A 27,607-nucleotide genomic window follows, 5' to 3' on the forward strand; every position below is an offset into this window, starting at 1 on the left:
CTCCAGGGGATCTTCCCAACCCAGGGATCGAACCCGCGTCTCCTGCACTGGCAGGCGGGTTCTTACCCATTGCAAATTGTTCCAACAGAGGCCCAAGACGGAGGGGGGCCGAAAACGCAAACTTCCTCGGAGGATCAAACTAACTCAAGCTCCACTTAGGGGACTGGGGAGACCTTTGTCCGCGTTAGACCCCGCCGCCCGCGGCCCGCGCCACCTTTCCCGCGGCGGGCGCGGGGCGGGGCAGCCGGCGGCGCGGGCCGGGCGGCGGGGAAGGCGGGAGCGCGGGCGCACCGGCGGGCCGCGGCCGCCAACGGCTCGGCTGCGCTCGGCTGGGCTCCGCCGGCCGCGCGGGACCGCGAGCGCCGCAGCCTCCACCGCACCCGCCGCCGGCAGGGCCTAGGGATCCGCCGCGCTCGCTCCGGGCCGACTCACTTTCCACGCGGGACGGGGGCTGGCGGACCCCGGGTACCCCGCCCTAGCGGTCCCGGCAGGTGCAGGCGCCCGGCGCGAGCGCTCCCGGCTCCGCGGGCCCCTCCGGCAGCGCGCCGCGCCAATCCGCGCGGGCGCAACTTTCTTAAAGAGACAGGTGGCCTGAATCCGTGTTTACCTGGAGCCCCGACTCGGCCTCCTGGCCTGTCCGCACCGCCCTCCCCGCACCCCTGCAAACACCCTTTGCGGGAGAGAGAGGGGGCTGCAACAGATCTCCACACCCACCCATCTGCTTTCCCCATGGGCAGTGACGGACTGCAAGTTTTTAATGCACCCAGCATCCTTTTGCAACTTAATTCTTTGGGCCTAAACCACCCTCTCACTCACTGCTCCTCAACGCATGCTCGCAGGAGTGCAGTTTGGGGGGCCACTGCTGGCAAAGTTTGAACAGGGGTGTCCCTACCCCCTGCGCCACACCCCACCCGGAGCCCCCGGGGCGTGCAAGGCTCGCTGCTGCCGGGAAACGCCCGCTGCAATCCCCTTGACCCTGCCCTGTAACTGACCCCTTGGGGAAAAGCCCCCCTACGCAGCTACTGCGCATGCTCTGAGCTGGACAGCTCCAGAGAGGGAAATTTAAAAACGGTTCGAGCTGCGACGGCGGCCAAATTGCGGAACGCGAGGGGCGAGCGCGAGGGAGCCCCCCCTTCGGAAACCCGGGCCCGCCCCAGGAGCGCCTGTGGCAGCGGCCCAGCCAAGATCGGCTCCAGGTACCGCCTTGCACCGTCGGCTTTGCTTCCCTCTTCCCGGGCAGTGCCCGGCATTGCATTTCCTGGGAGGGGGGAGACTCGGGGCAGGGGCTGCGGGGGGGCTGCCTCTCTCTGCTCCTCTTTCCTCCTTTCCAAGAATCCTTGATGACTTTGGGGGCGGATCTGAGGGTTGAGTGGGTTTCTGTGTTCGTTTCAGGCTCAGAGTTTGGAAAACTTAAGGGAGATTTCTTTTAAAGATAATGTTTGTATGTGTCGGGGGTGGGGGCTGAGGATGGAGAGGTGCTGGTAGTGGTGGGGGTTTGGATTGGTTTTCCAGCAAGGGCATGTGACATTTCTGAAGCCGTTTCCAGGGTGGGAGCCCTGCGGAGATTATTCCCTTTGCAAGTGGGAATTTGGCTCCCCCAGAGAAACGTCCATGACTCATCAGGCTGTCCTTTTTTATTTTTTCCAAAGTGGTCGTAACTCAGCCGTGGTTGACAATACTAGGCTTGGAAGGGAATCAGGATTTTCTGATTCCTATTTCGCAAGTCCATGTTTTCCATGACTTGACATTTGGCTTCTAGAGACTTCTTTTGCCTTCCCCCATTAATTTGAAAGAGCCTGGAATTTCATTCCATTCTCTTCATTTGCTTCTAAAACCCTGTAGAATTGCTCTGGAAAAGTGACTTGTGACTCCCAGGAATCCTCTAGTATTTTTTTTAAGTGTTCTGTTGGTTGAGCTCTATCCTTTTGAATTGTGGGAAAACTATGAGTTTTCCATCCTGTCCACATCGTTGCTGATGGCAGTTTTGTTTTCTGCTTGTCTTTTTCCCAAGGAGATGATAGAAAGTGACATCTCATCCATGATGTCAGGAATTATTCGAAACTCAGGGCAAAATCACCACCCCTCTCCACAGGAATACAGGTGAGGGCTTCGACAATAACAAATGACATCTTTTTGAATTGTTTCAAGTGTTTATGCACTGGCTATGGTTTCTGAAAATGCCCAAGAACTACGGTTACATTCAGTTCTGTGATTTTGCAGGCGAACTAGAAGATCTTGGTCTCAAAGGTGGTGTCTCTCTGAGGGTGTGTGACTCGTGGCCTGGGGGCAGTGGAGCCATGGAAAGCCTGCAGTCTCTAGTCTCCCCCTGGGTGAGAGACTGGGCATCGGGGTGGATGTTGAGATGACAATAGCAGTTATGGCTTCTCCTCCAGTGAGCTTAACAGGCCTCCAGGAAATGCCCCCCAGGAAAGGAGAAGGGGCTTGTTCAAGGTCATCAGTGAAGGGAGGGAGGAGGAGAAAAAAATGAATCCTGAGCCACTGAAGGCCTGCCTGCCCTGGTTCCCAGTGCCCTGCCCCCAAGACAAGCACCATGTGTCCCTGGGTGGAGGGGGCACGGCCCAGATGAGGGAGTGGGGACAGGACAGAGGCTGGCCCGAGAAGAGCAGGCTGTCACCTCGGATCAGCCCTGTTTACCCAGGGGCTGTCTGGCCTCCTGGGGCTGCTGCAACTCACCAGCAGTGCCTCTGGGGAAGACTGCAGACCCCCACTAGAGGCTGACTGCTTCCAGAAGGCTGTGGATCTGGAGACTGCCTTCAGAGACCTTAATGAGGCCATGCATTCAAACAAGGGTTTGCTGAGAGGCTGCTGTGGGTGGGGCTGGAAGCCTAGACATGTGCCAGGTACATAGAAGTTTGTGGGCACCTACTGTATGCCCAGCTTGAGGAGCTGCTCTGATGAGCCCCCATCATACAGGTGGGGAAACCAAGGCTCAGAAAAGTGGAATGCTTTCCCCAAGATTCCACAACCAAAGACCTCTGGGCTTCCTGTGCTGAAAGGTTTTAAACCCTGGCAGGTGGACTGGAGGCGACACTAGAGTCAGGAGCTTGGCTCTGGGGTCAGAATCCCAGCTTCTCTGGTTGTGTGGACCTCTCTGAGCCTGTTTCCCCCTCCATCAAGTGGGGACAGAAACAGTACCCACTGCATAGAGTTGTTAGATTGAAAGAAATTTCGTCTCTGTCACTTGCCTGCTATATGATCTTGGGGAAATCCTGGAGGGTTCAGCCTTTCCTTTTCATAGGGATTCAGGGATGTTTTCTTACGTTAAACAGCATAAACAGAAGGCAGAATAACAAAATAACAACAACAACAATAATAATAGCTGACAGTTTCTTAACGCTTTAGTACCTGCCTGCCTGCCTGTGCCACAACCACCCTATGAAACGAGCACTGTTGCGCGCTTTTGGCAGATGAGGAAACCAAGGCTCAGATTAGATGCCTTAACAAGATGGTGCAGCTAGTTACAGGGACAGTGGGGACTCGAACCCTCACCCAGAGGGCACCACGGCCACCACTCCCATGCCCCACTGGTGAAGAGCACGGGGGGCTGGGACAGAGCAAGTTGCTCCACCACCTCACAGCTGTGTGACCCTGGACAAGTCACTGCCCCTCTCTGTGCCTCAGTGTCTTCATCTGTGACATGGAGCCGTGAGAGCCCAATTCTCAGGTCCTTGGGAGGAGCCTGTAGCCCCACCCAGGGAGAGTGCTTTCTTGCGGAGGGGAGCTTTTGTGATTATACAGCGACTCCCCGCAGCCCACTCGCATTTCTCCGACCACTCCCATTTTTCTCCTGGGATAATAGCCCAGGAGAAGTTTATGGGCTTCCCATTCCCCCTCCCGCCTCTCCAGGGAGTGGCTCTGAGCCTGGTTCCAGCCCCCTTGCAGCCCTCCACCCAGCTGCCTGCCCTTCCATCCCCAGGGGCGGAGTTTGACCGTTAACTCTCAATGGCTGTGCACGGGGGGCGTCGCAGCTGCCTTGTCCCCCAGGGAGCTGTCCGGAGTCAGGCTGGGCCTAGACAGCAAATTGGCAACAGCATCCCAGCCCGCCTGGGGCCAAGGGATGCAGGCAGCCCGGACCGCCTGAGCAACGGCTAACAGCTCCTGCTCAGCGTGGGTTAGCTGGTCTCCCCCTCGCCTCAACACTCTTGGTAGCAGGAGACCCTGAGAGGTATTAAGCACTTCCTGTGTGCTAACTCCTTATTCTAGAAATCAGGTCCAACAACTTCCTTTTACAGGTTGGAAAACAGGCCCAGAGAAGCCAGAGGAGGCAGGGTGCTGACTCTTGGAACTTCAGGTTCTCCCGGGACCATGCGGCCCAGCAGTTGACTTATATGGGGTGCCTTATATGGGGTGTTGACTCCCCAGACCCTCCCCTAAGAAAGGAGGTGACTTTGGGCAAAAGTCTTGCCCTCTCTGAACAGTGGTTTTCTCATTGGCGAATCAGTTGCCAGGCACACGGGAGATATTTTATAAATATGCCTTAGGTGGAGAGATGAACGGATAAGTATCACATGAGAAATAGCACATCCAGAGAAACTCAGGGAAGCTGCGTGTTCAAGTGATGACCAAATCCTATCCTGTGGACCAGGGCAAGCAGACGCCACCTGCCTTTCCTCTTAAGCCTCCCACTGCATGGAGTGTGGGGGATGGTTCACCCTCATTCCAGAATGGCTGCCCTCATTGGCTGTAACCTCCTTGGAGGGGGGAGGGGGGCTCCATCTGGCCTGGGCAGTGACCATCCAAGTATCTTCACAACCTTCCACCCTCCTGGGTGTCTGGGGTGGCCAGGATGGCTCCTCAGGCTACCCGAGGGCAAGGGATGAGAGGTAACCTTCCTGGGGTGCCGTCTCCCTTCCGGGTCTTGCGTTTCCACTCCCAGAAACACGCATCCAGCCCTCGCACGCGCACCACGTCCCAAGCCAAGTTCTAGAAAAGAAAGAGTCTCTTTTCCAAATTCCTAATCAAATCACTGCACGTTACGCTCACTCTTGGCCCGGTGGGGACTTTCTGAGCTTGCTACAATGGCATTTGATTTTCTTCTTCCTGTAAACGGTTACGGAAGATCTTACAAAAGATGTGTTCGCTAAATAAACAGCTCCATGAAATGCTAATCCCTTTTGTGTAAAGGTTGGGTTGGAGACAAGAACAGTTAGTAATGATGTAACAATCTCTTACTAACCACATCTCCAGAAGGCAGGTAAAACCTCCTGGTTATAATCATAGTGGGCGGACGGACGGACGGACAGACAGATGTGCCTCTGCCCCACTCCCCACAGAGACAATATTTTCTGGGCAAACCCCTCCTAGTAACAATGAAAGGCCAGAGGAGAAAACAGTGAAATGTGGTTTGAGTAGCTGCCTTGTGCCCTTTCTTAGAAGTTATCTGATCTTATCTTCATAGTTATCCTCTGCGGTGGGAATTCTTATTCCATTTCACAAGGCCTGAAGTGACTTGCCTAAGGTCACACGGCTACAAAGGGACTGAGACACGATTCAAACCTCAAACATCTGTTCCTTCCACTGCACAATTGCTGTATGAACTCTAAGAATCCTCAAGATAGGAAGTAAAGGGTTAAATGTGGGCTCTGGACTGAGAGAGAGCTGGTTGGATGGCATCACCGACTCAATGGACATGAGTTTGCGTAAACTCCCGGAGCTGGTGATGGACAGGGAGGCCTGGCGTGCTGCAGTCCATGCGGTCACAAAGAGTCAGACATGACTGAGAGACTGAACTGAACTGGACTGGACTGAGAAGGCAGGGGTAGATAATAGGGTTAAAATAAATCAGCGAGCTCAGGAATCTATGCCAGGGTAGATGCTAGCAGCAGTAGTCATTCCAGGGGATGGAAGGACTAGAAGATAGTGGGCTGGGCTGGGAGTGCTTCCTCAGGGGAGGTGGTGTCTAAGCTGAGCAGGAAATGGATAGAAATTGGGGAATGTTAGATGTGTTGGAGCTGAACTGGGTTGAACTTGGGAGAGATCCCTCTTCCTTTTGCTACTCCAGCAGGTATGGAATAAATGCCACAGGGTGCCAGGTCCTTTGCTGGGTGCTGACCACAAAAGAGGGCCTCTCTGTCCTTGCCCTCCTAGAGTGGGAAGACTGGAAACATGTATAAGTGAATAACTCATGGCAAAATGCTAAATATTCCTCAGACACGACACTGCAAGGACCAGCAGGGATGGGGGTGATGAGGGAGGAGCTCTCAAAGGAGGGACCAGTTAGGCTGTGGTCAGAAGCACAAGAAAGCGCTAGCTGTGAGTGAGTGCATGGAACAGCATTCCCAGGAGAGGGAACAGCATGTGCAAACAGAACATGGAATGTTTGGGGAACCTGAAAGATGAGCAGGTTTGCTAGAGCAAAGGGGAGAGAGGAGGAGATGGCCAAGGGTCAGATCATGGCAAGGAGCTTGAGTATTACTACGCTAATGGATTTTAAGGACAGTGACAGGCTCTGATGTCCCTTGTAAAAGGCTGCTCTGAATGCTGGGTATGCAATCCACCCCTTCCGCAAACGTGCGCCTAGCCCTGGAGCCAAACACTGCGCTGGGCCCTGCAGTGATCGGCCTACCCTGAGCCCAGAAGCAAGCTGGGCCCTTCCATCACCTCTGTTCTGTGCATGAGAAACCTGAGGACCAAAGGCAGTGAGTGGCCTGCACAAGGACCCCCCTTCCATTAGGAGCGGGGCCAGGACTGGGGTCCAGGTCTCCTGGGGCTGACCCACCCCAGGCCCTGCTTTCCGGGCTCATCTTCCATCCCTCCAAAGGATCAAGGGTCATAGCTAATTGATGAAGGATGTTGTTCATCAGTGTTTCCAGCATGGCCCCCTGGCCAGTGCAGAACAGTGGCCACGGACCCCAAGGCTCTCTCTCTTTGCCCAGGGCTACCACACGGCCCCTGACCAGCAGCCCCAGAAGCATGGAGGCACCGTGCAGCCCGATCCTTCTAAAAATAACATGAATAGGGTTTGCCCTTCCTGCCTACAACTTGATATAGCTCAGCCATGCTGGCAGAGTATCCAAGTGAAGAGGCTCCAGGGTGGGTGGTGTAAATCCCAGCTCTTTTGCTGACATGCTGTGCAGCTGAGGGGTATCTCCACCTCTCTCTGGGCCTCAGTCATCCCATCTGCAGAATGGGTATTGTAAGCAGCCATTCCACGGGCTGGCAGGAGACAAGGGAGTTACAGACCTGAGTGGACTGGCAGGAAGGCGGGCATGCCAGGGGGTAGGCCTCTCCTCCTTTGCATCCCTAGGTTGATTAGAAAGTTCTTTGCTTGGACAGAGGGAATTCTGTCTGCCTGCCAGAACAGGGCCTGGCAAGTAGTTGTTCAGGAGGCATTTGTGGAGTGAATCAGATGTTTCCTGAGTCAGATCTTCTGCCGTGTCCCTCCCCATGGAGCCTGCTTCATGCTGAGTCCATACCCTGCTGAAGACGTGTACGCTGATCTGAACTGCTAGCAGGTCATGAATATTGATGTGTGCTCTGGGGTGTCCCACCTGAACTACATTTAGTCCTTACAAACCCCTATGAGATGGGTACAGGTGTTAGCACCCCCATTTTGCAGATGAGCAAACTGAGGCTCAGAGAGGCAGATGACTGCAGATAAATCTCACAGCTATTAAGGACTGGGTGGGGTTTAAAACCAAGCCTGGTGGGCCCCAGAGCCTCCACTCACAACCAACTACACAGAAGTGCTACAAAAAGAGAAGCTCAGGAGCGCTGGGCCCAGGTTTCCTAGGTGCGGTGAGTGCAGAAGATAGCCTTGCAGAGGGCCCACCCCCTTCTGATAAGCCCAGAGGCTTCAGAGCAAAAGGCATGACGGCACATGTGGAGCATGGGTAAAGTGATAGGCACAGAGAACGCACTTGAAGAACGGCAGCCCTGCTATTGCACGGGGGCTTCCTCAGGGGCTCAGCGGTGAAGAATCCACTTGCAACGCAGGAGACGCGGGTTCCATCCCTGGGCCGGGGAGATCCCCGGAGCAGGGAATGGCAACCCACTCTGGTATTCTTGCCAGGAAAACCCCATGGACAGAGGAGCCTGGCGGTCGCAGTCCATGGGGTCTCAGAGTCAGACACAACGGAGCAACTGAACACGCACGCACGCGCTATTGCACTGAAAATTTATAGGCTGTTTTGACACTGAGTTTCCCAGGGTACCACCTGGCTCCTAACCAGGGTCCGCCCCCTCTCAGATGCTCCAGGCCGTGACCCCCTTAGAATGGGTTGGCACCCTTCAGCATCCCACTCGCCGGCAGAGCTGGGCTGCCCACCTCTATAGTCCTCCAGGCCCTGCAGGCTGTGTGTCCCAGTGTGCCCCACGGAGATGCGAGAGGTTCAACTCCAACATTCCAGATGGGGAAACTGAGGCCCCCGGAGGGACAGGCAGGAGGTGCGGGGGCAGGTACCTGGGGCCATTGCCAGGAGGTGGCTGAGGTCAGCTTGCTGGGCTTGGCCTCATCTTTCCTGTCTCTGAAAGGGAGCGATGGTGCTCCCTGGGATGTGTATGTATTTTAATAAGATGAATGGGGCTGAGCTTTGAGAAGGAAGATTCCCCCCTGAGTGGGTGGAGAGCTTTGGGGGAACCCTTTCATTCAAAAGGGGACCCTGCAGTGCTACCTAGGTCGTCTTCTTTTTGACCCCAAACTTTCCATTCACTAATGAGGATCCCCTGCTGGCGACAAATTTCCCCCACTGGGTCTGAGAATGATGCATTGCCAGGGGTCCCCTTTGGAGCCCCCGAGCTAATAGTTTAACCTACTTTTTCTGCAGAAAACTAGATGCTTCATCTGATCTGATGCTTAGATGAACTCTCAATGTGTTCTCGACAGCCCGCTTAGGGTCGGTGCTATTATTAGTATTCCCATTTTACACAGAGGGAAACTGAGTCCCAGGGCAGGTGACGGTCATACAGTCAGGAAGTTGTTCAGGCCGGCCTGTCTTGGGGTTCACACCTGCTTCTAACCTTGGGGTGCTACTCCACCTTAGAGTCCTAAGGCCAGTGGGACCCTGAGGGAACTATATGTCTTTATATATATATATATATATATAAAGCCAGTAATGCTTTATAGATGGGGGAACTGGACGTGTGGGAATTACCTGAGCACAGGTGGGTGGGTTAACTGCTGTCATCCCCCAAAAGTAACAGTGAAAGTCACTCAGTTGTGTCCAGCTGGAATTCTCCAGGCTTTTCCCTTCTCTGGGGGATCTTCCCAACCCAGGGATTGAACCCCAGTCTCCCACATGGCAGGCAGATTCTTTACCCACTGAGCCACAAGGGAAGCCCAAGAATACTGGAGTGGGCGGCCTGTTCCTTCTCCAGCAGATCTTCCCGAACCAGGGATCGAACCTGGGGTCTCCTGCATTGGAGGCGGATTCTTTACCAACTGAGCTATCAGGGAAGCCATATCCCCTGAAAGCCTGGCTCAATGGCAGCCCTGCAGTGGGGACACAAGAATGATGGGTGGGTGAGTGTGGGGGAGGGAGACGAGTCTGTAGGAGATGGGGGCAGGGGGGTAGTGACCTGGATGCTGGGTCAGGGAGAGAAGGGGCTGCAGGAAGCTGGTAGAGGTTTTGCAAGAGCCTCTCCTGGGCTCTTGGCCTCTGTCAGTTTCACCCCACTCTGCAGGGGAGGGAACGGAGGCTCAGGAGGCGCGGAAGCGCGCCGACGTCAGCAGACAGGAACAGCGGGGCCAGGACTTCATCACAGGGCCCCTCAGACCCAGGGACAGAAAGCCACACCGAGAAGACAGAGGCGCTGGCGAGGAGAGGGAGAGAGTTGGAGCAGAGGGACAGGGGTGAGACAGGATGGGGGTGGGGGATTGGGGGGAGCAGATGGAAGGAGCTGAGTCTTTGCAGTTTCATGCTCCTTGCGGCCTTCGCTGGAGGTGACCCCAGGTGGGCAGGCATCAGTGACATGGTGACCCGGGGTTGGGGGAGTGCTCTTCTCCTCACCCGAAGACACAGAGGGACCCCAGGGCGATGGGGCTGGGCTTGCCTCTTCCTTTGCTTCGCAGATGTCCATCATTTTCCAGCAGACGAGAAACCCATTCAAGAGACTGGCACAGGCTCACACACACACTCACTTGTGGCAATAACCCCAAACCCTCGCAGATGGCAGGATGGTTCACAAGCCACTTCACCTCCACACTGACATGCCAGTCCTGGGCGCGGTATGAGACACTGCAGCTCTGTTTATCATTTGTGCCCATTTTACAGGTGGGGAAACTGAGGCTGGGGAATTCAGTGCCTTCGCGAGGGCCTGTGGCTCAGAAGCCATAGTGGTTCCTGAACCACAAAGTCTTTCTCTTGTCACAACTGCCATGGATCCCGTGCTTGAGGCCATTTAACATGACGTTCCCTAGGACAGAGCAGGAAGTAGGCCCCTGGGGATACCTCGAATGAGGAAACTCAAGGCACAGGTGAGGGGGAGGTTTTGGGGGTCTTCACACGGCACCATGGAGAGGGGCTGGGTGCCTCTGTAGGGGGCAGAGGAGGGTGGAGAGAAGGAAACAGAGATGCTCAGGGCCCTGGGCCAGGCAGTGGGGATGGGACACTCCTGTTTAGGCCCCAGAGCATCATCTCCGGGTTCCTGTGACCCACGGTGAAGAGGTGCCTGGAGCCAGGTGAGCCAGGGTCAGCAGGACGTGAGCCAGGCTTCAGGGCCGGCAGGCTCCAGCACAGCTCCCGGCAGCTACAGCCATCACAGGAGACTGGCAGGGCCACATGCCAGGCACAGGGAGGCTGGCATTCTGGCCTGGCTGGGCGGGAGGACCAGACAACCTCTGGGATGCTGGAGATAGCAAGGGAAGCAGGGTCTGGCTGTCCACCCCCAGAATGAGCGGTAAGGCCCCGAGGAGCGAGGGCGGGGGTCAGACCTACACTGAAAGCTGAACACACACTGTCTCACTTGGTGCCCTCAACAGCCCAGGGAGAAGCGGTCTGTTCCTCTCCCATTTTCCAGATGAGAAAATGAAGACTCAGGGACCTCAAGTGACTTGTTCAAGGTCACACAGACAGGGAATCATAAGGACTCGAACCCAGATCTATCCAATCAAAGCCTGAGCTGTGTGAAGCTCCTGCCACACCCAGCTGCCACACAGGGCTGTCCCCCACCCCCGACCCCCTAGAGCTCAGGGAGGCACTAGTACACAGCTTCCAGGGCCCCACAGCCCCAGTGTGAGACTCCAGGGACTGGGCTGAGCCTTAGATTCTGCAGTGGAACCAGCTCCTGGGTGACGCTGGTCCACACGGCCCCCGCTGAGAGCCCCCGACTCAGGGTCGGGGCATCTCCCCCAGAGGACAGGGCTTCTCTGCCTGTGGTGCCGCAGGTACAGACCACAGTGCAGCAGACAGACCCGGGGTTGAGTCTTGGCCATGATTTTGCTTTCACCGGTCTGGCCTCAGTTTTCCCATCTGTAAAGTGGGGCTGCCTGCCCCCTGTCCCTGTCCTGAGGCTGTTGCAAGGGCTCGAGGAGGCAGAGGACAGCTAAACTGCTGGACGGGACAGTCACTGTCCTGTCGTCCAGGTTCTCTGGATCGGTGGCCTGGGGTCAACCTGTTTGACTGGCCAAGCAGGCATTGAAGTAGCTCCACTGTGTGCTGAGACCTGGGGTGATGGGGACTGGGGGCCAGCCCTCCGTGAGCCGAGAGGCAGGATCTGGGCAAAGAGATGGCCGGGCAGGACACACCCACCCAGGATGCAGACGAGGTCTCTGAGCTTGGGGTCTAGGTTGCAAAGACTTCCTGGAGGAGAAGGTGCTCCCTGGCTGGAAGGGCCCGCACAGTGAGCCCGGAGTCCCTGCCCTAGTCCTTTCCTGGACGATGACATTGGGAGCAAACTGCCTCCTTTCTCTCCGTCTCAGTCTCCATGTGGGTAAAGTGAGGGGCAGGATTTTGGCATGAAGAAGCCAGAACACAGGATTTGAAGTGAGCCTCCAGGGGTGGGCATAGTTGGGTTGGGGAGAGAGAGCTGAAAGGGCTTTCCTGTCCCAGAGGTGGGACTGTGCTCCCGTGTGGGAGCAGGGTGGGGCCAGGGGCAGGATGGACGCCAGGCCGCTGCAGGGCTGGGGTGGGGAGGGTGGGGGTGTGTGTGCTGCTGTGGGGGCCAGGGAAGCCTAACGGGGCTCTCAAGCAGCAAGAAAGAAAGATTGATCAGATGAGCACCATTAACTCAGCCTCTACCACCTGTACAGCTGTGATTCTCACTCTGGGGGAAAGAAACTCAGAGCATCTGCAAGCTCGGGGCCTTAGCTTCTCCGTCTGTAAAATGGGCCTGTCAAAGGACACAAGCAGCACTCAGTAAATGGAAGCCGCTAGTGGTAGCAGCAGCAGGGGCAGGTCTATGTGACCCCAGAGCCCAAAGCTTTGAGGGACTTTCAGACTCCTGTGGTGGTTTAGTCCCTAAATCGTGTCTGACTCTTGTGACCCCATGGACTGTAGCCCAACAGGCTCCTCTGTCCATGGGATTCTCCAGGCAAGAATTCTGGAGTGTAACTGGAGTATTACTGGAGAATAATCCAGTATTTCCTTCTCCAAGGGGATCTTCCCGACCCAGGAATCAAACCTGGGTCTCCTGCCTTGCAGGTAGATTCTTTACCTATTACACTATGAGGGAAGTCCAGAGGACCTGGCTAATATTATCATTAATATTAATATTAAAGACAGCAAAGTCAGACATGGTTCCAAGTCTTTTCATGCAACAGTACATTTAATCCTGACCATACTGTGTGATAGGAAATATTGCTGTTGCTAAGTCGTGTCTGGCTCTTTGCAACCCCATGGACTGTAGCCCCCCAGGCTCCTCTGTCCATGGGATTCTTCAGGCAAGAATACTGGAGTGGGTGGCTATTTCCTTCTCCAGAGGATCTTCCCAACCCAGGGAGCAAACCCTCATCTCCTCTTCTGGCAAGTGGATTCTTTACCACTGAGCCACCAGGGAAGACCGATAGGAACTATTATTTAGCCCAACTTTGTAGATCAAAAAAACTGGCACTCAGAGAGGTTAAGTCAGTGGCCCAAGGGCACACAGGTAAGTATGTAAGACCAGGATTAGAACCCAGAGTCCAAGCTCTCAAATAACATATCACCTAACAGATTCAACTGCCTCCAGACATCCTGCCCCATGGTGATGCCCAGGACCCTGGTGTCTTTACAAACCCCATGCCACCATTCAGGGGTCTCTGGTGGGGCCCCCACCTTGAGAAACCTGCATCAGGGCTTCACCTCCAATCCTCCTTGGAGCAGGAGGAGGCAAGGACGATGCCAGGCAGAGCCCAAGGGCACTGGGGAGCCATAGCCGGTTACTGAGCAGGGGTGGGGCTCCCGCCACCAGAGGCCGGAAGGTCGGTCAGCCCCGGGGCGAGGAGGGAACTTGGGTGGGCGTCACATCAAGCCCTCAGCCTCACCCCGTGGTCTCCATGGGCCCGAGGGGACAGATGGCATCACCCAGGCCTGGCCCGTGGCTGTCACTCATCCAGATGAGTTATGAGCAGGTCGAATGGGCGGCAGCCGGGGGGCAGGGGGGGCTGTAAAAACAATTGCAGGGAGACCCCAGGACAATAGGAGCCACGTGCCATGGGGGCAACAGTCGTTTGTCACACAATGGACCTCCAGGGGACAGCAGCCGGGCCAACTGCTGCCACCGACACGGGCTGGCCGAGTTTTCAAATCGTTTCCAGGCTGTGTTTTCCTACGAGGCAGCCAATCGCCAGGGCAGCCGGGCGGTCACCTGATGCTAGCTTGGTGGGCTGAGGGCCCAGGCCCTGTGACAACCGAGCAACGGTGCCATGGCAACGCTAACTGTGGCCCTAAAACACAAGGGAGCGAGAGGGATGGAGAGAGAGCCGCTTGAGGGGCCATGCAGACGGCGGAGGGGGCGGAGGCTGATGCCCCAGCTGGGCCCACGGTCCTGTGCATGAGGAAACCCCAGGCTCCACACCCCCCACTCTCTCTCTGAGGTCCCAGGACACCTACTTTTGAAACTTGGAGCTTAAAATTGGGACAGTGGGCCTCGGGTCAACAGACCAGAAAGTGCCTGGCCTGTGGGGTGGCAGGTGTGGTGGGGCTGGTGTGGGCTCCTGGCCGGTTTGCAAACACACTACATTATAACACAGACAGGATGGTGCTGTGAGGCCCCCAGGGCCCTGGAGGTGTGGGGTGAGCACTTGAAGGACACTGGGGAGCCATGGTTATCCCAAAATTGGGGGTACTGGGCCTGGTATCCTTGATGGGCACACTTTCTTTGCATAGAAAGAAATGTTTTTGCTCTGGTGTTGGGTTAGTTGTGGGGGGCATGTATCCTAACTGGAAGCTCCAGGGGCTGCCTGGGGTCATGGTGAGGAATTCAGGCTGGGGTTCCAGCCCTACCACTTCCTGTTCCAGGTTGGCCTTGGGTGAGTGACTTGGGGCAATGAGCCTCAGTTTGCCCATCTGTGAAATGGGAATAATAACACCTGCCTCATCAGGTGACTGGGGGTGTCCTCTGTGTTGCTACCTGGGAAGGACTTGATACGGTGCCTGGCACATAATAAGTGCTTAACAAACACTAGTGTTTATCATTTGGGGATAGGGATTGAGTAAGATGTGTCTAGCAAATAAATGAAGGAAAGGTTTGAGGATGTGCAATCTGACTGCTAAAGAGGGCTCCCAAGGGATGGGCAGATTGGAGGATGAGGTGGCCTGGGGGAGGTGAGAAGCTTTTGGGGTGATTCCAGAGGTGGAGGAGCCCCCAGGAGCTGGCCTGAGCTCCCCGCCCCTGCCCGAGTCCCTGCCCCTCCCTGCAGGCTCCTGGCCACCACCTGCGATGATGACCTTCCCGGGGACCTGCAGTCGCTGTCGTGGCTCACGGCCGTGGATGTGCCGAGGCTGCAGCAGATGGCGAGTGGCCGTGTGAATCTGGGCGGCCCCAGTGTACCACACGTGCACCCAGGTAGGCACAGGGGTGGGGTGAGGCGGGGTGGCGGGAGGGTGGGGTGGGACTGGGAGACGGGGAAAGGCAACGCCCAGTGCTTCCGTGAACCAGGGGGTGGCCGTGGCCAGGTCAGTCTCTCTCTCCAGGCCTCAGTTTCTGCCTCTATAAAATGGGACTAATTCTACCTTCCCCAGAGGGATGTGCTTCGCTCTTTTGCTCATCATGGTGTGCCAGGCCCTGTGTGAGCTCAGGTTTCAGCAAAGAATAAAGACAGCCCCTCCCCTCCTCCCGGGACATCTAGAGCACTCAGCAGATGACCACCTCTGGGAGCTAATGCAGCCCATGGCTTGTTTTTGTATGGCCTTTGTGTTAAGAATACTTTTACATTTTTCAAAGGTTATAAACCACAGACAAGACGGATCACGTGGCTGGCAAAAGCCTAAAATATTTGCTGTCTGACCCTTTACAGAAGTTCAGTTCCTTTACTCCTTTAGAAGTACTTTGGGTTGGAGGTGGTGGGGGAGAGAGAAATTTGGAGTTTGGGACTAACATACACACACTACTATATGTAAAATAGATAAATAGCAAGGATCTAGTGTATAACACATGGAATTATACTCAGTCCTAAAGAAGGGCAATGCCCAAGAATGTTCAAACTACCGCATGATCGTATGCATTTTACATGCCTGCAAGGTAATGCTCAAAATCCTTCAAGCTGGGCCTCAACAGCACACAAACCAAGAACTTCCAGATGTACAAGCTGGATTTAGAAAAGGCAAAGGAACCAAAGATCAAATTACCAGCATCTGTTGTATCATAAAAAAAGCAAGGGAATTCCAGAAAAATATTTGCTGCTTCACTGACTACATTAAAGCCTTTGACTGTGCGGATCACAACAAACTGGAAAATTCTTAAAGAGTTGGGAATATCAGACCACCTTACCTGTCTCCTGAGAAACCTGTATTCAGGTCAAGAAGCAACCGTTAGAACTGGACATGGAACAATGGACTCGTTCAAAATTGGGAAAGGAGTACATCAGGGCTGTATATTGTAATCCTACTTATTTAACTTATATGAAGAGTACATCATGTGAAATGCTGGGCTGGATGAAGCACATGCTGGAATCAAGATTGCCAGGAGAAATATCAATAACCTCAGATGTGCAGATGACACCACCCTTATGGCAGAAAGCAAAGAGGAAGTAAAGAGCCTCTTGATGAAGGTGAAAGAGGAGGGTGAAAAAGCTGACTTAAAACTCAACATTCAGAAAACTGAGATCATGGCATCTGGTCCCATCACTTCATGGGAAATCGACGGAGAAACAATGAAAACAGTGAGAGATTTTATTTTCTTGGGCTCCAAAATCACTGCAGATGGTGACTGTAGCCATGAAATTAAAAGACACTTGGTCCTTGGAAGAAAAGCTATGACAAACCTAGACAGTATATTAAAAAGTAGAGACATCACTTTGCCAACAAAAGTCTGTATAGTCAAAGCTATGGTTTTTCCAGTAGTCATGTACAGATGTGGGAGTTGGACCATAAAGAAGGCTGATCACCAAAGAATTGATGCTTTTGAAGTGTGGTGCTAGAGAAAACTTTTGAGAGTCCCTTGGACTGCAAGGAGATTCAACCAGTCCATCCTAAAGGAAATCAGTCCTGAATATTCATTGGAAGGACTGATGCTGAAGCTGAAGCTCCAATACTTTGGCCACCTGATTTGAAGAACTGATTCATTAGAAAAGACCCTGATGCTGGGAAAGATTGAAGTCGGGAGGAGAAGGGGATGACAGAGGATGAGATGGTTGGGTGACATCACCGACTCAGTGGACATGAGCTTCAACAAACTCTGGGAGATAGTGAAGGAGAGGGAAGCCTGGCGTGCTGCAGTCCATGGGGTCGCAAAGAGTCAGACATGACTGAGCAACTAAAAAATTATAAGAGAAAAGAATCTGGAAAAGATTTTCAGATTATATATAAAAAGTTTATATATATATATATATATATATATGCTCCTCTGTCCATGGAATTTTCCAAGCAATAGTACTGGAGTGGATTGCCATTTCCTTCTCCAGGTGATCTTCCCAACCCAGGGATTGAACCCCGGTCTCCCACATTGTAGACAGATGCCTAACCGTCTGAGCCACCAGGGAAGTCCCTATATCTATATCTATGTATATAGATATAGATAGATAGATAGATAGATAGATAGATATAAACTAAATCACTTTGCTGTATACCTGAAACTAACCTGAAACTAACCCAACATTGTAAATTAACTATAGTTCAACTTTTTTTTTTTTTTAATGTGAACCATTTTTCAGTCTTTATTGAATTCGTTCCAATATTGCTTCCATTTCATGCTTTGACTTTTTGGTGTTTGGCGGCCAAACAGCAAAACATAAAATGGAAGTAATATTGTGGGATCTTACCACATGGGATCTTACCGCATGGGATCTTACCGCATGGGATCTTACCGCATGGGATCTTACCACATGGGATCTTAGCTGCCTGACCAGGGATCAAACTCATACCCGATGCATTGGAAGGCAAAGTCTTAACCACTGGATTATCAGGAAAGTCCCAGAAGTTACTATTAGTCTTAAGCCAGAAAAAAAACCTTAGAAGAATGTGATTTAATATTAATGTTATTCAAGGTGATGCTGAGTTTACTTCTCCATGGCAGATACTTCAATTTTTTTAAATGGTTACCACAAAAAAAATTTTTAAGTACTTTGACTTCTTTAAAGAAAGTATCACAGGTAATTCCCTGGTGGTCCAGTGGCTACAAGACTCTGAGCTCCCAATGCAGGGGCCCTGGGTTCAATCCCTGGTCAGGGAACGAGATCCCATATGCAAGCTGCAACTAAAGATCCTGTGTGCCACAGTGAAGAAGATCCTGTGTGCTGCAACTGAGGCCCAGCATAGCCAAATAAATAAACAAATAAATAAATATCTGTTTAAAAAGTACTGAGGACAAGGCCCAGCACACAGTTGATACTCAACAAATGGCAGCCTGTTTGCAGTGGAAGTGAATTAAATGTTTAGGGACACAGAAAGTGTGTCATAAGAAGAAAAAAAATTCAACAAAAACAATCACTGCAGTACATTAAAAGGACCCATAGTTAAAAACTTATCCCCTAGGAGTATTTCTTTCACCAAATTGTTCTTGGCCGAAACGTCAGTAGCAGGAGTCAGCACAGTTTTTCTGTAACGGGCCAGTAAATATTTTAGACCCTGTGAGCCAGATGGTCTCTGTTGAAACATTTCAGCTTTGTCACTGCTGTGCAAGACCAGCCATACATAATATGTAAATGAATGGCTGTAGCTGTGTGCCAATAAAACTTTATTTACAAAAACAAGTTTTGGGCCAATTTGGTCTGGTGGCCAATAGTTTCTCGATCCCTGATCTAGAACCCTGAGGGGACAGCTATGTGACCTTGGGCAGATGGCTTTGCCTCTGAACTTCTTTCCTGACCTACAGTGAAAAGATAATAGAACTGCCTTCATGGAGTGTTAGAGGACTCAATGCAGAAAGCACCGTGCACACAGTAGGCATTCAGTGGATGGGAACTGTGAAGTAAGGAAGCCCCTTTCTTCGCTGCATCATGGCACATCTCCTGCATGCCTGTCACTATGCGAGGCGCTAGCAGCACTGAGTTATATAAAATGTGGTCCCAGCTCTCAGGGAACTAACGGTCTGGTCAGAGATGGCAGGACAAAGTAGACAGACCAAAGCACAAAGGATGAGCCCAGGTGGTAGCCAGAGCTCAAAGGAGAGCTGAAGGCCCCAGGGCAGGATCATTGAACATCAGCTTTGCTTGGTCGGCAGTGTCTACCTCAAGTCAGGCTGGGGCAGTGAGACTCTATGATAGATTAGCAGTGCCTGTCACAGGCCCAGCACAGGAAAAGGGGGTACATCTGCTCTACCTGGGCTGATCCTTGGCAGAAGAGAAGGTGGGAACCCACTCTTTACCACTATCATTCAGAGACATGGTTTGCCAAGCACCTGCTATGCGCTGAGCCCCAAGGGTAGGGGACGGCTTCATTCTCTGGAGGCGCCCAGGGGTGGGGATGTCCCTGTCCACAGCTACCGTTCCCCCAGCCCAGGCGTCTCTGCGCTTCCCTTTTCCAGGTGCCTTGGCCAGGGCGGCTGACTTGCACATGGCAGCCACCCCAGGCCACCTGCTCCAAGGCCCACCTGGCATGGCCCCCCAAGGCGTGCTGGGTCCGAGTCCCCTGACCAACCACGGAGCCAGTGTAAGTGCCACCACGTGGGTCGGGGAGCGAGGGAGGTGTCCTACAGGGCTGGGGTCGCCCTCGACCCTCTGTCTCCTTCTCTCCCGGCCCCAGCAAATGAACCAGTTCGCTGTGGGGGGCCAGCCCTCGTCCAGCCTGCAGAACCCACCACAGCTGTACTCTGCCGCCTCACAACCTCAGTTCCCGCTCCCCCCAGGTGTCCAGCAGGTACTGGGGGCTGGTGGAGGGGCCTGGCCTCAGAAGCAGACACTCCTGACTTGGGCTGGCTAGGGACTGCTCTGAGCCTCAGTTTTCCCACCTGGAACATGGGAAGAACATTCTTCACCATGTCATGGGGTTGTTCATTTGATTTCCACCCAAAACCCTGTGCTGGGTGGAGACAAGATGGTCTGGTCTGCCAGGGCTATAAACCCTGCGTCTTCAAGATGGGGGAGTGGCGGGGTGATCATGAGTGACTAATGCTCTCTCTCACCATCTCTCTCCCTGCCACCCTTCTTCACTCCCCACCCCTGATGGGAAGTGCGCTCCTGTGGGCCTGTATGGCTCCCCATTTGGGGCACGGCCTCCCTACCCCCAGCCCCGCATGGCTGTGCATTCATCCCAGGAACTGCACCCCAAACACTATCCCAAGCCCATCTATTCCTACAGGTGAGGTTCTGGGGGGCTGGGACGGTGGGGGACTCAGGGAAGAGAAGGGTGAGGGCTGTCTCGAGGGCACCTCAGAGAGCTGGGTGTGGTAGCCTAGGCTTCCCAGGGGAAGGTTTTGGGAAGTGGGACCCATTCTCAGGACGGATCATCACGTGGTCAGTCAGTTCCCAGGGCTGAGAATCCACTCCAGACCCTGAGCCCAGTGCTCCACTCTGTCATTCACCAGCTGGCTGTGTGACCTTGGGGAAGAGGCTTGGCCTCTCTGAGCTTCAGTTCCCTCTGATGCAGAAAGGCATCAAATAATAGTATTAGGTACTTCACAAGATTTGGGGAAGGCAGCTAAACAGCTCAGTTAATGTCTAAAGGCCCATTAACGATGAGAAAGGAGTAAAAGGAGGAAAAGACAAGATTTCTAAAATCGTTACCAATAGCTGAGCTCAAGGTCAAGGGCAGAGGGTGGCAAAGACATAGAGCCGTGAAAAGGTATTTAGAGCTAACATTGTGAGCGTCTAGGGGCTGGTACCAGCGGGGTTACGCAGGGCCAACTTCCTGGCAGAGGGGACCTTGGGCTGTCAGCTTGAGATGGCTTCACATCTGGCCTGCCCCACATTTTGCCTCCAGCTGTCTGATCGCCATGGCCCTGAAGAATAGCAAGACAGGAAGCCTGCCCGTGAGCGAGATCTATAGCTTCATGAAGGAGCACTTCCCCTACTTCAAGGTGAGGGGCCTCAGAGGGGGTGGCTAGAGTGGCTCTGGTCTCTCCCTGGCACTGCTAGAACCTGGGCCAAACTAAGCCACCCTTTTAGTCCCCTAGTCATGTCCAAAGACACCTGCAATGTGCACTCACACAGACATGGGCCAAGAAATCCAGAAAGAGAAGGGGGCATTTGAGCTGGGCCCTTGATGGATGAATAGGAGTTCACCAGGCATCTCAGGGGGCAAAGGCTAGAGGATCAATCTAGCTATTCAGCACAGACTCGGTAAAACATAATGATGCAAACACAGAGAAACTGTGGGTAAAAGGAGGAGGGTGTGAGGTGCATTGCAATGTCTGGCTACCTTACAGTAAAGTATGAGCACTTAAAATGATAGGCATTTAATACACTTGACAAATTATCCACATATTAGCATCATCTCACTTGCTTGTCTCCTGAGTAGGAGAAAAAGAGCAGATCTGGAAGCCTTGGGCCGTGTCCTTGCGTCTTAACCATTGCCCAGAGCTGAAGTACAGGTGCCCCTTTAATCAGAGCATGGACCCTCCCGTTTGCCGCAGTCCTCACTGCTCCCTCTCGTATTCCCAACTCAAGGTTAAGCCCTGGACGCTGTCCCTCCTACTCCCCTAGGCCTGAGTCTGAGATAGCCCCTAGGGAGACATGATTAGAGAGGGGCCCCTGAAGAGAGGTCTCCCATGGGCCCGTTTCTCCGCTCAGACAGCTCCTGACGGCTGGAAGAACTCTGTGAGGCACAACCTGTCCCTGAACAAGTGCTTTGAGAAGGTGGAGAACAAGATGAGCGGCTCCTCGCGCAAGGGATGCCTGTGGGCCCTGAACCTGGCCCGCATCGACAAGATGGAGGAGGAGATGCAGAAGTGGAAAAGGAAGGACCTGGCTGCCATCCACCGGAGCATGGCCAACCCTGGTGAGGCCCCGGCGCCCCACCACACACCCACGCGCGCGCACACATACACACACACGAGCTTGCACCCTGCCCATCCCGCAATGAGTATAGAATCTCACTAACAACCCCAGTGTCTCCCACGGACATGCCATGCAAAACCACCATGGGAAAGCAAGGCTTCCTTACCTTTCTTACCATACTGGAACAGACTCTCAAAAGTAATAAAACAGTAACACCCAGTGTGGGCTACGATGCGGAGAAATCAGCACTGTCATGTACAATTGGTGCGAATGTAAAGTGTGAGACTTTCCCAGGGCAAAGTAATATCAAGAAGCTTTGCAAATTTTGTCCCCAGTTTGGTTCCTTTATTCTACTTCTGGCAGTTTGTGCTGGAGAAATCAAAGATTTTAGTAAAAAGTTTATGAACAAAGTTATCCATCATGAAGTGATTTCTGATGGTAAAAAAACTGAAAGCAATCTAGCCATCCTACAATAGGAGATTAAATAGGATATAGTATTATACCATGCAAGTATTAGTACTCCAAAAATATTTCTATCTCAAAAAGAAATGTTCCCAGTATGATAAATGAAGAAGCAGGTTATGAATCAATATACATAATGTGCCGCTACTGCTGCTGAGTCGCTTCAGTCGTGTCCGACTCTGTGCGACCCCAGAGACGGCAGCCCATGAGGCTCCCCTGTCCCTGGGATTCTCCAGGCAAGAACACTGGAGTGGGTTGCCATTTCCTTCTCCAATGCATGAAAGTGAAAAGTGAAAGTGAAGTCGCTCAGTCGTGTCCGATTCTCAGCGACCCCATGGACTGCGGCCCACCAGCCTCCTCTGTCCATGGGATTTTCCAGGCAAGAGCGCTGGAGTGGGGTGCCATTGCCTTCTCCGATACATAGTCACATTCTAAAATGCATATACAGCCACACCCATTTGTGTGTCAATTAATGTATATCTATATAGATACATATGTATACACAGAGACTAGAATACACACATAAAAATCTTTACTGTGGAGAGACCACTGATAATTTTTATATTCTTCGCATGTTTGTCTATTTTCCAAACTGTCTACCCTGTTCATGAGTTACTTTAGATTTAAAAAAATATCACACCTGTTTGTTTTTTTTTTAATTAAGAGATGTGAAGCTGGGGATATATGAGTGACATGTGAATAGAAAAGAGTGACCTGGGAGGCTAATGCCACCCAGCCTTCGGAATATTCGGGTTGGCCCTGTGGATAGCATCACACTTGAAGTTTGGGTGTGAAGGGGGATGGGAGACTAGCTCAGAGATGAACAATTCAATAAGTTGATCAGGACATAGCAGGACCCAGTAGGCCCTTGGCTGCGAGCTCTGGGGTCTGGTTTGATATCCAGGGCTCGTCCTGATGCCTATTTCGTGTGACATCTTGGGCAGGCCATTTCACCTTCTAGATTCTAAGTGTCCTCATTTCTAAACGTGTGCAACCCTAGTGGTCTGGTCTCAGAACTGCTGTAGTCAATGAGACACAAGCCAACAACTAAAAATAATTTTGCGTAACTTCCATCTTTTCTATTGAAGAGCATCGAGGGAAGAGGATCCAAGTTTCAGTCCACAGCAATGCTTCATGTCTCTGGCTAGGGCCCCCTGTATGTTTATAACTTTTGTCCCGGTCTCATGGGATTTGTAATCTCTGCCTTATTTCCCTCTTGTAGGCTTGTTATGAGGTTTTAGTGAAGTCCTAGAGTTACAGGATTATTCTATAAAGCACTGTCCCCATGAGGGGAGCCAGTGTTATCTGAGGCCCGTCTCATTGTTCCAAGTCCCTATGTCATTTGTGACTTCATTCCATTTCCATGACCCTGTGTAGAGTGCATGAGGCCATCTCAAAGAGACTGACGTCCCGAGAGTCCAAGAGGCTTGCTAAAATCACACAGCTGATAACACTTTTGAATCCAGGCCTGGGCTGGGGACCTAGGAGCTGTAGGGTGGCTTCTGATGAATGACCTCTCCCACTTGCCTGCAGAGGAGCTGGACAAGCTGATCTCGGACCGGCCGGAAAGCTGCCGACGCCCTGGCAAGCCAGGGGAGCCCGAGGCCCCGGTGCTGACCCACGCCACCACGGCGGCCGTGGCCCACAGCTGCCTGGCCATCTCCCAGCTCCCACCCCAGCCACTGATGACCCTGTCCCTGCCGTCAGTCCCCCTGCACCATCAGGCACAGCCCCAGGCACATCTGGTGCCAGACTCTCCTGCCCCGGCCCAGACCCCACCTCTGCACGCCCTGCCGGACCTGAGCCCCAGCCCCCTCCCCCACCCCACCATGGGAAGGGCGCCTGTGGATTTCATCAACATCAGCACCGACATGAACACCGAGGTGGATGCCCTGGACCCCAGCATCATGGACTTTGCTCTGCAGGGTGAGGTCGGAGGAAGGGGGTGAGGGGAACAGAAGGGAAGGGAGGGACTGGGGAGGGGGCAGCCAGAAAGACTGGGGAAAAGGAGAGCCGTCGGCATTTACTCTACAGCTCATTCCTTCAGCAAACACCTCCCAAGCGCCTAATCCTAGTGAATCACAGCAGGCATTTAGTTAGTGCCTACAGTATACCAGGCCTTGTGCCAAGCACTTCAGAGGCATCATCCCATCTCAGCCTGCGACAGTCTTGGAGGCCACTGTCATTTCACACTCCCATTCCACCACTAAGAAAACTTAGACCAAGAGAAATGAAGTCCCATTTCTTCATTCAGACCTCATTCGGCCTGAGGCCGCCTAGCTATATGCAGCAGAACCGGCATTTCAACCCAGCCCTCTCTGACCCCACGTTGTCAGTCAGAAACTGCGTCCACTTGCATGTGCCAGCCTCATGCCAGGTCACGCTCTGACCCACATGGTCACCCTCAGCACACAGGGAATGAACGAATGAATGAACAAGGCAAGTTCAGATTCAGCGAAGCCTCGTAAACCAGCCATGCACTGGCTACTGTGAGCCCGCCAGGGGCCGAGAAATCCCCTGCCCTTCCAGGAGTTGCATGTCTAGTGAGGGAACGGGACAAGTTAGCAGGTTAGTTAGCAGGTGAGTCAGTTAGCAAATGACTAGGTCAGATATAGCTGTGAAATGGGTATGTTTGAACTGCCCCGCTTCTCCCCAAGATTACTGTGCAGTTAAAAGGAAATCATGCTTTTGTCCCCTGACTTTGACCACGATGGTGCCACTTAACGCATGCCGAGTGCTTCCCACTCACCCCCTAGTTTAAGCCTTGCAGTCCCAGGAGGTGGGTTCTCTGATCATCTCACTTCCTCCAGAGGAGCCCAAGGCTCCGAGACGGTGGTGATTTTCCCAAGTACGCCTGGGATGGGAGGGGAGGACCAGGGCTGAACGCCGGCTCCACCCTACTGTCCTGTGATGCCGAGAGGTCTTTGCTGCGTCTCTAGGATGGAATTCAAACTCCTGTCCTTTTGACATAAACGCTCTTGTCTTTGGAAGGGAACCTCTGGGAGGAGATCAAGGATGAAGGCTTCAGCCTGGACACGCTGGGGGCCTTCGGAGACTCCCCGCTGGGCTGTGAGCTGGGGGCCTCGGGCCTGACTCCCGTCTCTGGTGGCAGTGACCAGTCCTTCCCAGACCTTCAGGTGACCGGTCTCTATGCTGCCTACTCGACCCCAGACAGTGTGGCCACGCCAGCCACCACCTCCTCCTCTCAGTACCTGGGGAACAAGCCGATAGCCCTGCTTTGAGCTGACTGCCTCGCCTGCCCCAGAACGTGGCCCTGGAAGGATGCTCATGGAGCCGGGTGTTGCCGGAAGAAAGGCCCCCTACCCTCCCACAGGCCTCTGAACTGTGGCTGCTGGCTGACCTTGCCTGACCTCCAGGGGAAGTTTCTGGGCCCTCCTCAAGTCAGCAGGACAGAGGAGAGTGGACAAGGTCCCCGTAATGCTCCTCCGAGGCTCGAGATGCGAGGCCTGGCCGAGCTAAGAACAAGGTCTCTCCAGTCTGCCTCCCAGCTGATTTGTGAATGACCTGCAGCCTGCTTTGGGACGGGTATGCCACGGAAACACTCCGATGGGAAGGCTTTTAATTTATTCTTCTGGGATGAAACACCTGCCTCAGTCTCCAGCGGACAGGCCCCGAGGCCGGGGTGGGCTGGCAGACTGTCCAGCCTTCGTGGACCGGAGCAGGCTGAACTCTGAACCGGGCACCTGCCCCGCTGGCCTGGCAGGCCCCCTTCCTCACAGTCTGTTAGGGTTTCACAGGCAGATTCCCGAGCCACACCGGGCACTGTGACCCTATGTACCTTTATTTATATTTATTGGAGCCCATCCACGCCACCTCTTCAAACCCCGCCCGTGGCCCCTGGAATGAGATTCCGTGGTCCCTCCCTGCACCCCTAAATGATCCATACATCACATCTCCAACTGACTCTTAAGCCCTCTGCAGTCTTAGGCTGCTTTTTTAGAACAAGCAAGCACTTTCGATACAGTGAAACATCCTATTTTTTTTAAATTAGAGACTGGATATTTTCCTAATGCTTAGTCATGACTCAGACCTCTTGAAATGTGCACCTAAGAAGGGAGACTCCTAGTTTGGATTTTGGGGGCTTCCAAGTCAGGATGGGATGAGAGGAATGGGAAGGGGTTTTTTGTACTGGAAATGAAGACACCCCGATGGAAAGAAAGTTAATTGTGAACCAGGTAAAGCCACTGACCCACATGGCTAGTGGGGCTGTAGAAGCTGCAATGCAGAGTATTTATTGGCACTTGTTGGCCTGTCTCATTGCCTCATGACCTTCTTTATGTCTTTTTTCCCTCTCGTTGCCAGTGACTGACTTTCCAAGTGGCAGTTTCTACAGATAGCTGGCTTAGAGGGGAGCCAGGTGAGTGGCTGGGAAAAAAAGCCAGGGATCATCCCGCTAATCTGAGAAACCATGGCAACCACTTAAACCACTGTCCTCTCTGGCCCCATCGGATGTTCGGTTCCTCCATCTGGGAGTTCCTGAACCTTAGAGCCAGAATTTTCTGAGTAATCCACAGGTCTGCCAGCCACCTGGTAGGCTTGGTGTTCAGGCCTGTCTTGAAGGACCATCTCTAACTTCTTCCAAATTCCGGAACTTTCTGCCAAGCATCACCATCCTTACTCATAGCTCAGTGCTACCGATTGGAACAGCACTGCTTGCCTGCTTTGTGTGACATGACGTCTCCTCCCACAAGTTAAGATGTTTGAGTCATTGTTAATGAAGCTTGTGTTTGGGCGACCCCAGGACTGTGTATTGTAGTGTTGGAGATCTGTCTTCTGTCAATAAAGGCTGAATGCAGCTCTGTGGCTCGGGGGAGGGGTGAAGAGGGGAGGGAGGGGTGAGCAGGGGAGGGAGGGGTGAGCAGGGGAGGGAGGGGTGAGCAGGGGAGTGGGGTGAGCAGGGGAGGGGGGTGAGCAGGGGAGGGGGGGTAGAGGACAACAGTGCCTCGAGCCCCTCACAGTGGAGACCCACTTACAGATGGGAAAACTGAGGCCCCAAGAGCAAACACTGGACCCAGGTCCTCTGATGCCAGGTTCCCATCGTGCCAGACTGAGAAGACTCGGTCATTATGGGTAAAATTAGTCTGGCTACCAGTCCCCACCCCAGGGTGCCCAGGATCTGGACAAGCACTCACTCAGGCAGGGATGTGAACCCTGCCTACTGCTCAGAAGGCGAGGCTCAGAGAGGGTGGGTAGGACTTGGGGTCCCAGTGAGAAGGCAGGACTGAGACTGTGTGTGCCAGGCTCCAGAGCTATCTCTTTGGTGCCTGCTTGGGGTCAGGGAGGGCAGCGAGGTGGGAGGAGGTACACTCTTTCCAGCACCAAGGCCCTGTGCCAGTCAGGGCTGTAAATCAGCTCATTCGATCCTCGTGACAACACTAAGAGGCATGTCTTACTACTTGCTACACCCATTTTACAGACGGAGAAGCTGAGGCCCAGGACTAAAGGAGGTGACTTGCCACCCAAGATAACAGCAGAAGGGCATTTTGATTAGCAGTCTGGGACTTCCCTGCTGGTCCAGTGGTTAAGAATCTGCCCGCCAATGCAGGGGACACAAGTTCGATCCCTGGTTCTGGGGCAACTAAGCCCATGAGCTGCGACTACTAAGGTGGCTGAGCCTGTGCTCGGCAGCAAGAGCAGCCAGTGAAATGAGAAGTC

At 53.4% G+C, this 27,607-nt stretch overlaps 1 protein-coding gene across 2 annotated transcripts; it reads left to right on the top strand.

Moving 5' to 3' along the window:
* Positions 1-601: 601 nt before the first annotated feature.
* On the top strand, positions 602-26,742 carry FOXN4 (forkhead box N4). 2 transcript variants are annotated; one of them, XM_042234712.2, is made up of 10 exons: positions 602-1,196; positions 2,012-2,100; positions 14,798-14,943; positions 19,060-19,184; positions 19,278-19,391; positions 19,705-19,832; positions 20,454-20,550; positions 21,263-21,470; positions 23,465-23,857; positions 24,923-26,742. In XM_042234712.2, the coding sequence occupies exons 2-10, from the start codon at positions 2,015-2,017 to the stop codon at positions 25,171-25,173; spliced, it is 1,548 nt and encodes a 515-aa protein (XP_042090646.1). In that variant the 5' UTR covers positions 602-1,196; positions 2,012-2,014; the 3' UTR covers positions 25,174-26,742. The 2 variants fall into 2 exon arrangements, with proteins under 2 accessions (XP_042090646.1, XP_042090645.1); XM_042234711.2 differs by having other exon boundaries at positions 19,060-19,391.
* Positions 26,743-27,607: the final 865 nt, after the last annotated feature.

Source organism: Ovis aries, chromosome 17, assembly GCF_016772045.2.
Source record: "Ovis aries strain OAR_USU_Benz2616 breed Rambouillet chromosome 17, ARS-UI_Ramb_v3.0, whole genome shotgun sequence".
Taxonomy (NCBI): domain Eukaryota; kingdom Metazoa; phylum Chordata; class Mammalia; order Artiodactyla; family Bovidae; genus Ovis; species Ovis aries.

Excerpts from the sequence above, each read along its gene's own strand:
- FOXN4 (XM_042234711.2), top strand. The coding sequence starts at position 2,015 with ATGATAGAAAGTGACATCTCATCCATGATGTCAGGAATTATTCGAAAC. Across the intron at positions 14,944-19,059 it reads TGTACCACACGTGCACCCAG|GTGCCTTGGCCAGGGCGGCT; the intron begins GTAGGCACAGGG and ends TCCCTTTTCCAG. Across the intron at positions 19,833-20,453 it reads AAGCCCATCTATTCCTACAG|CTGTCTGATCGCCATGGCCC; the intron begins GTGAGGTTCTGG and ends TTTTGCCTCCAG.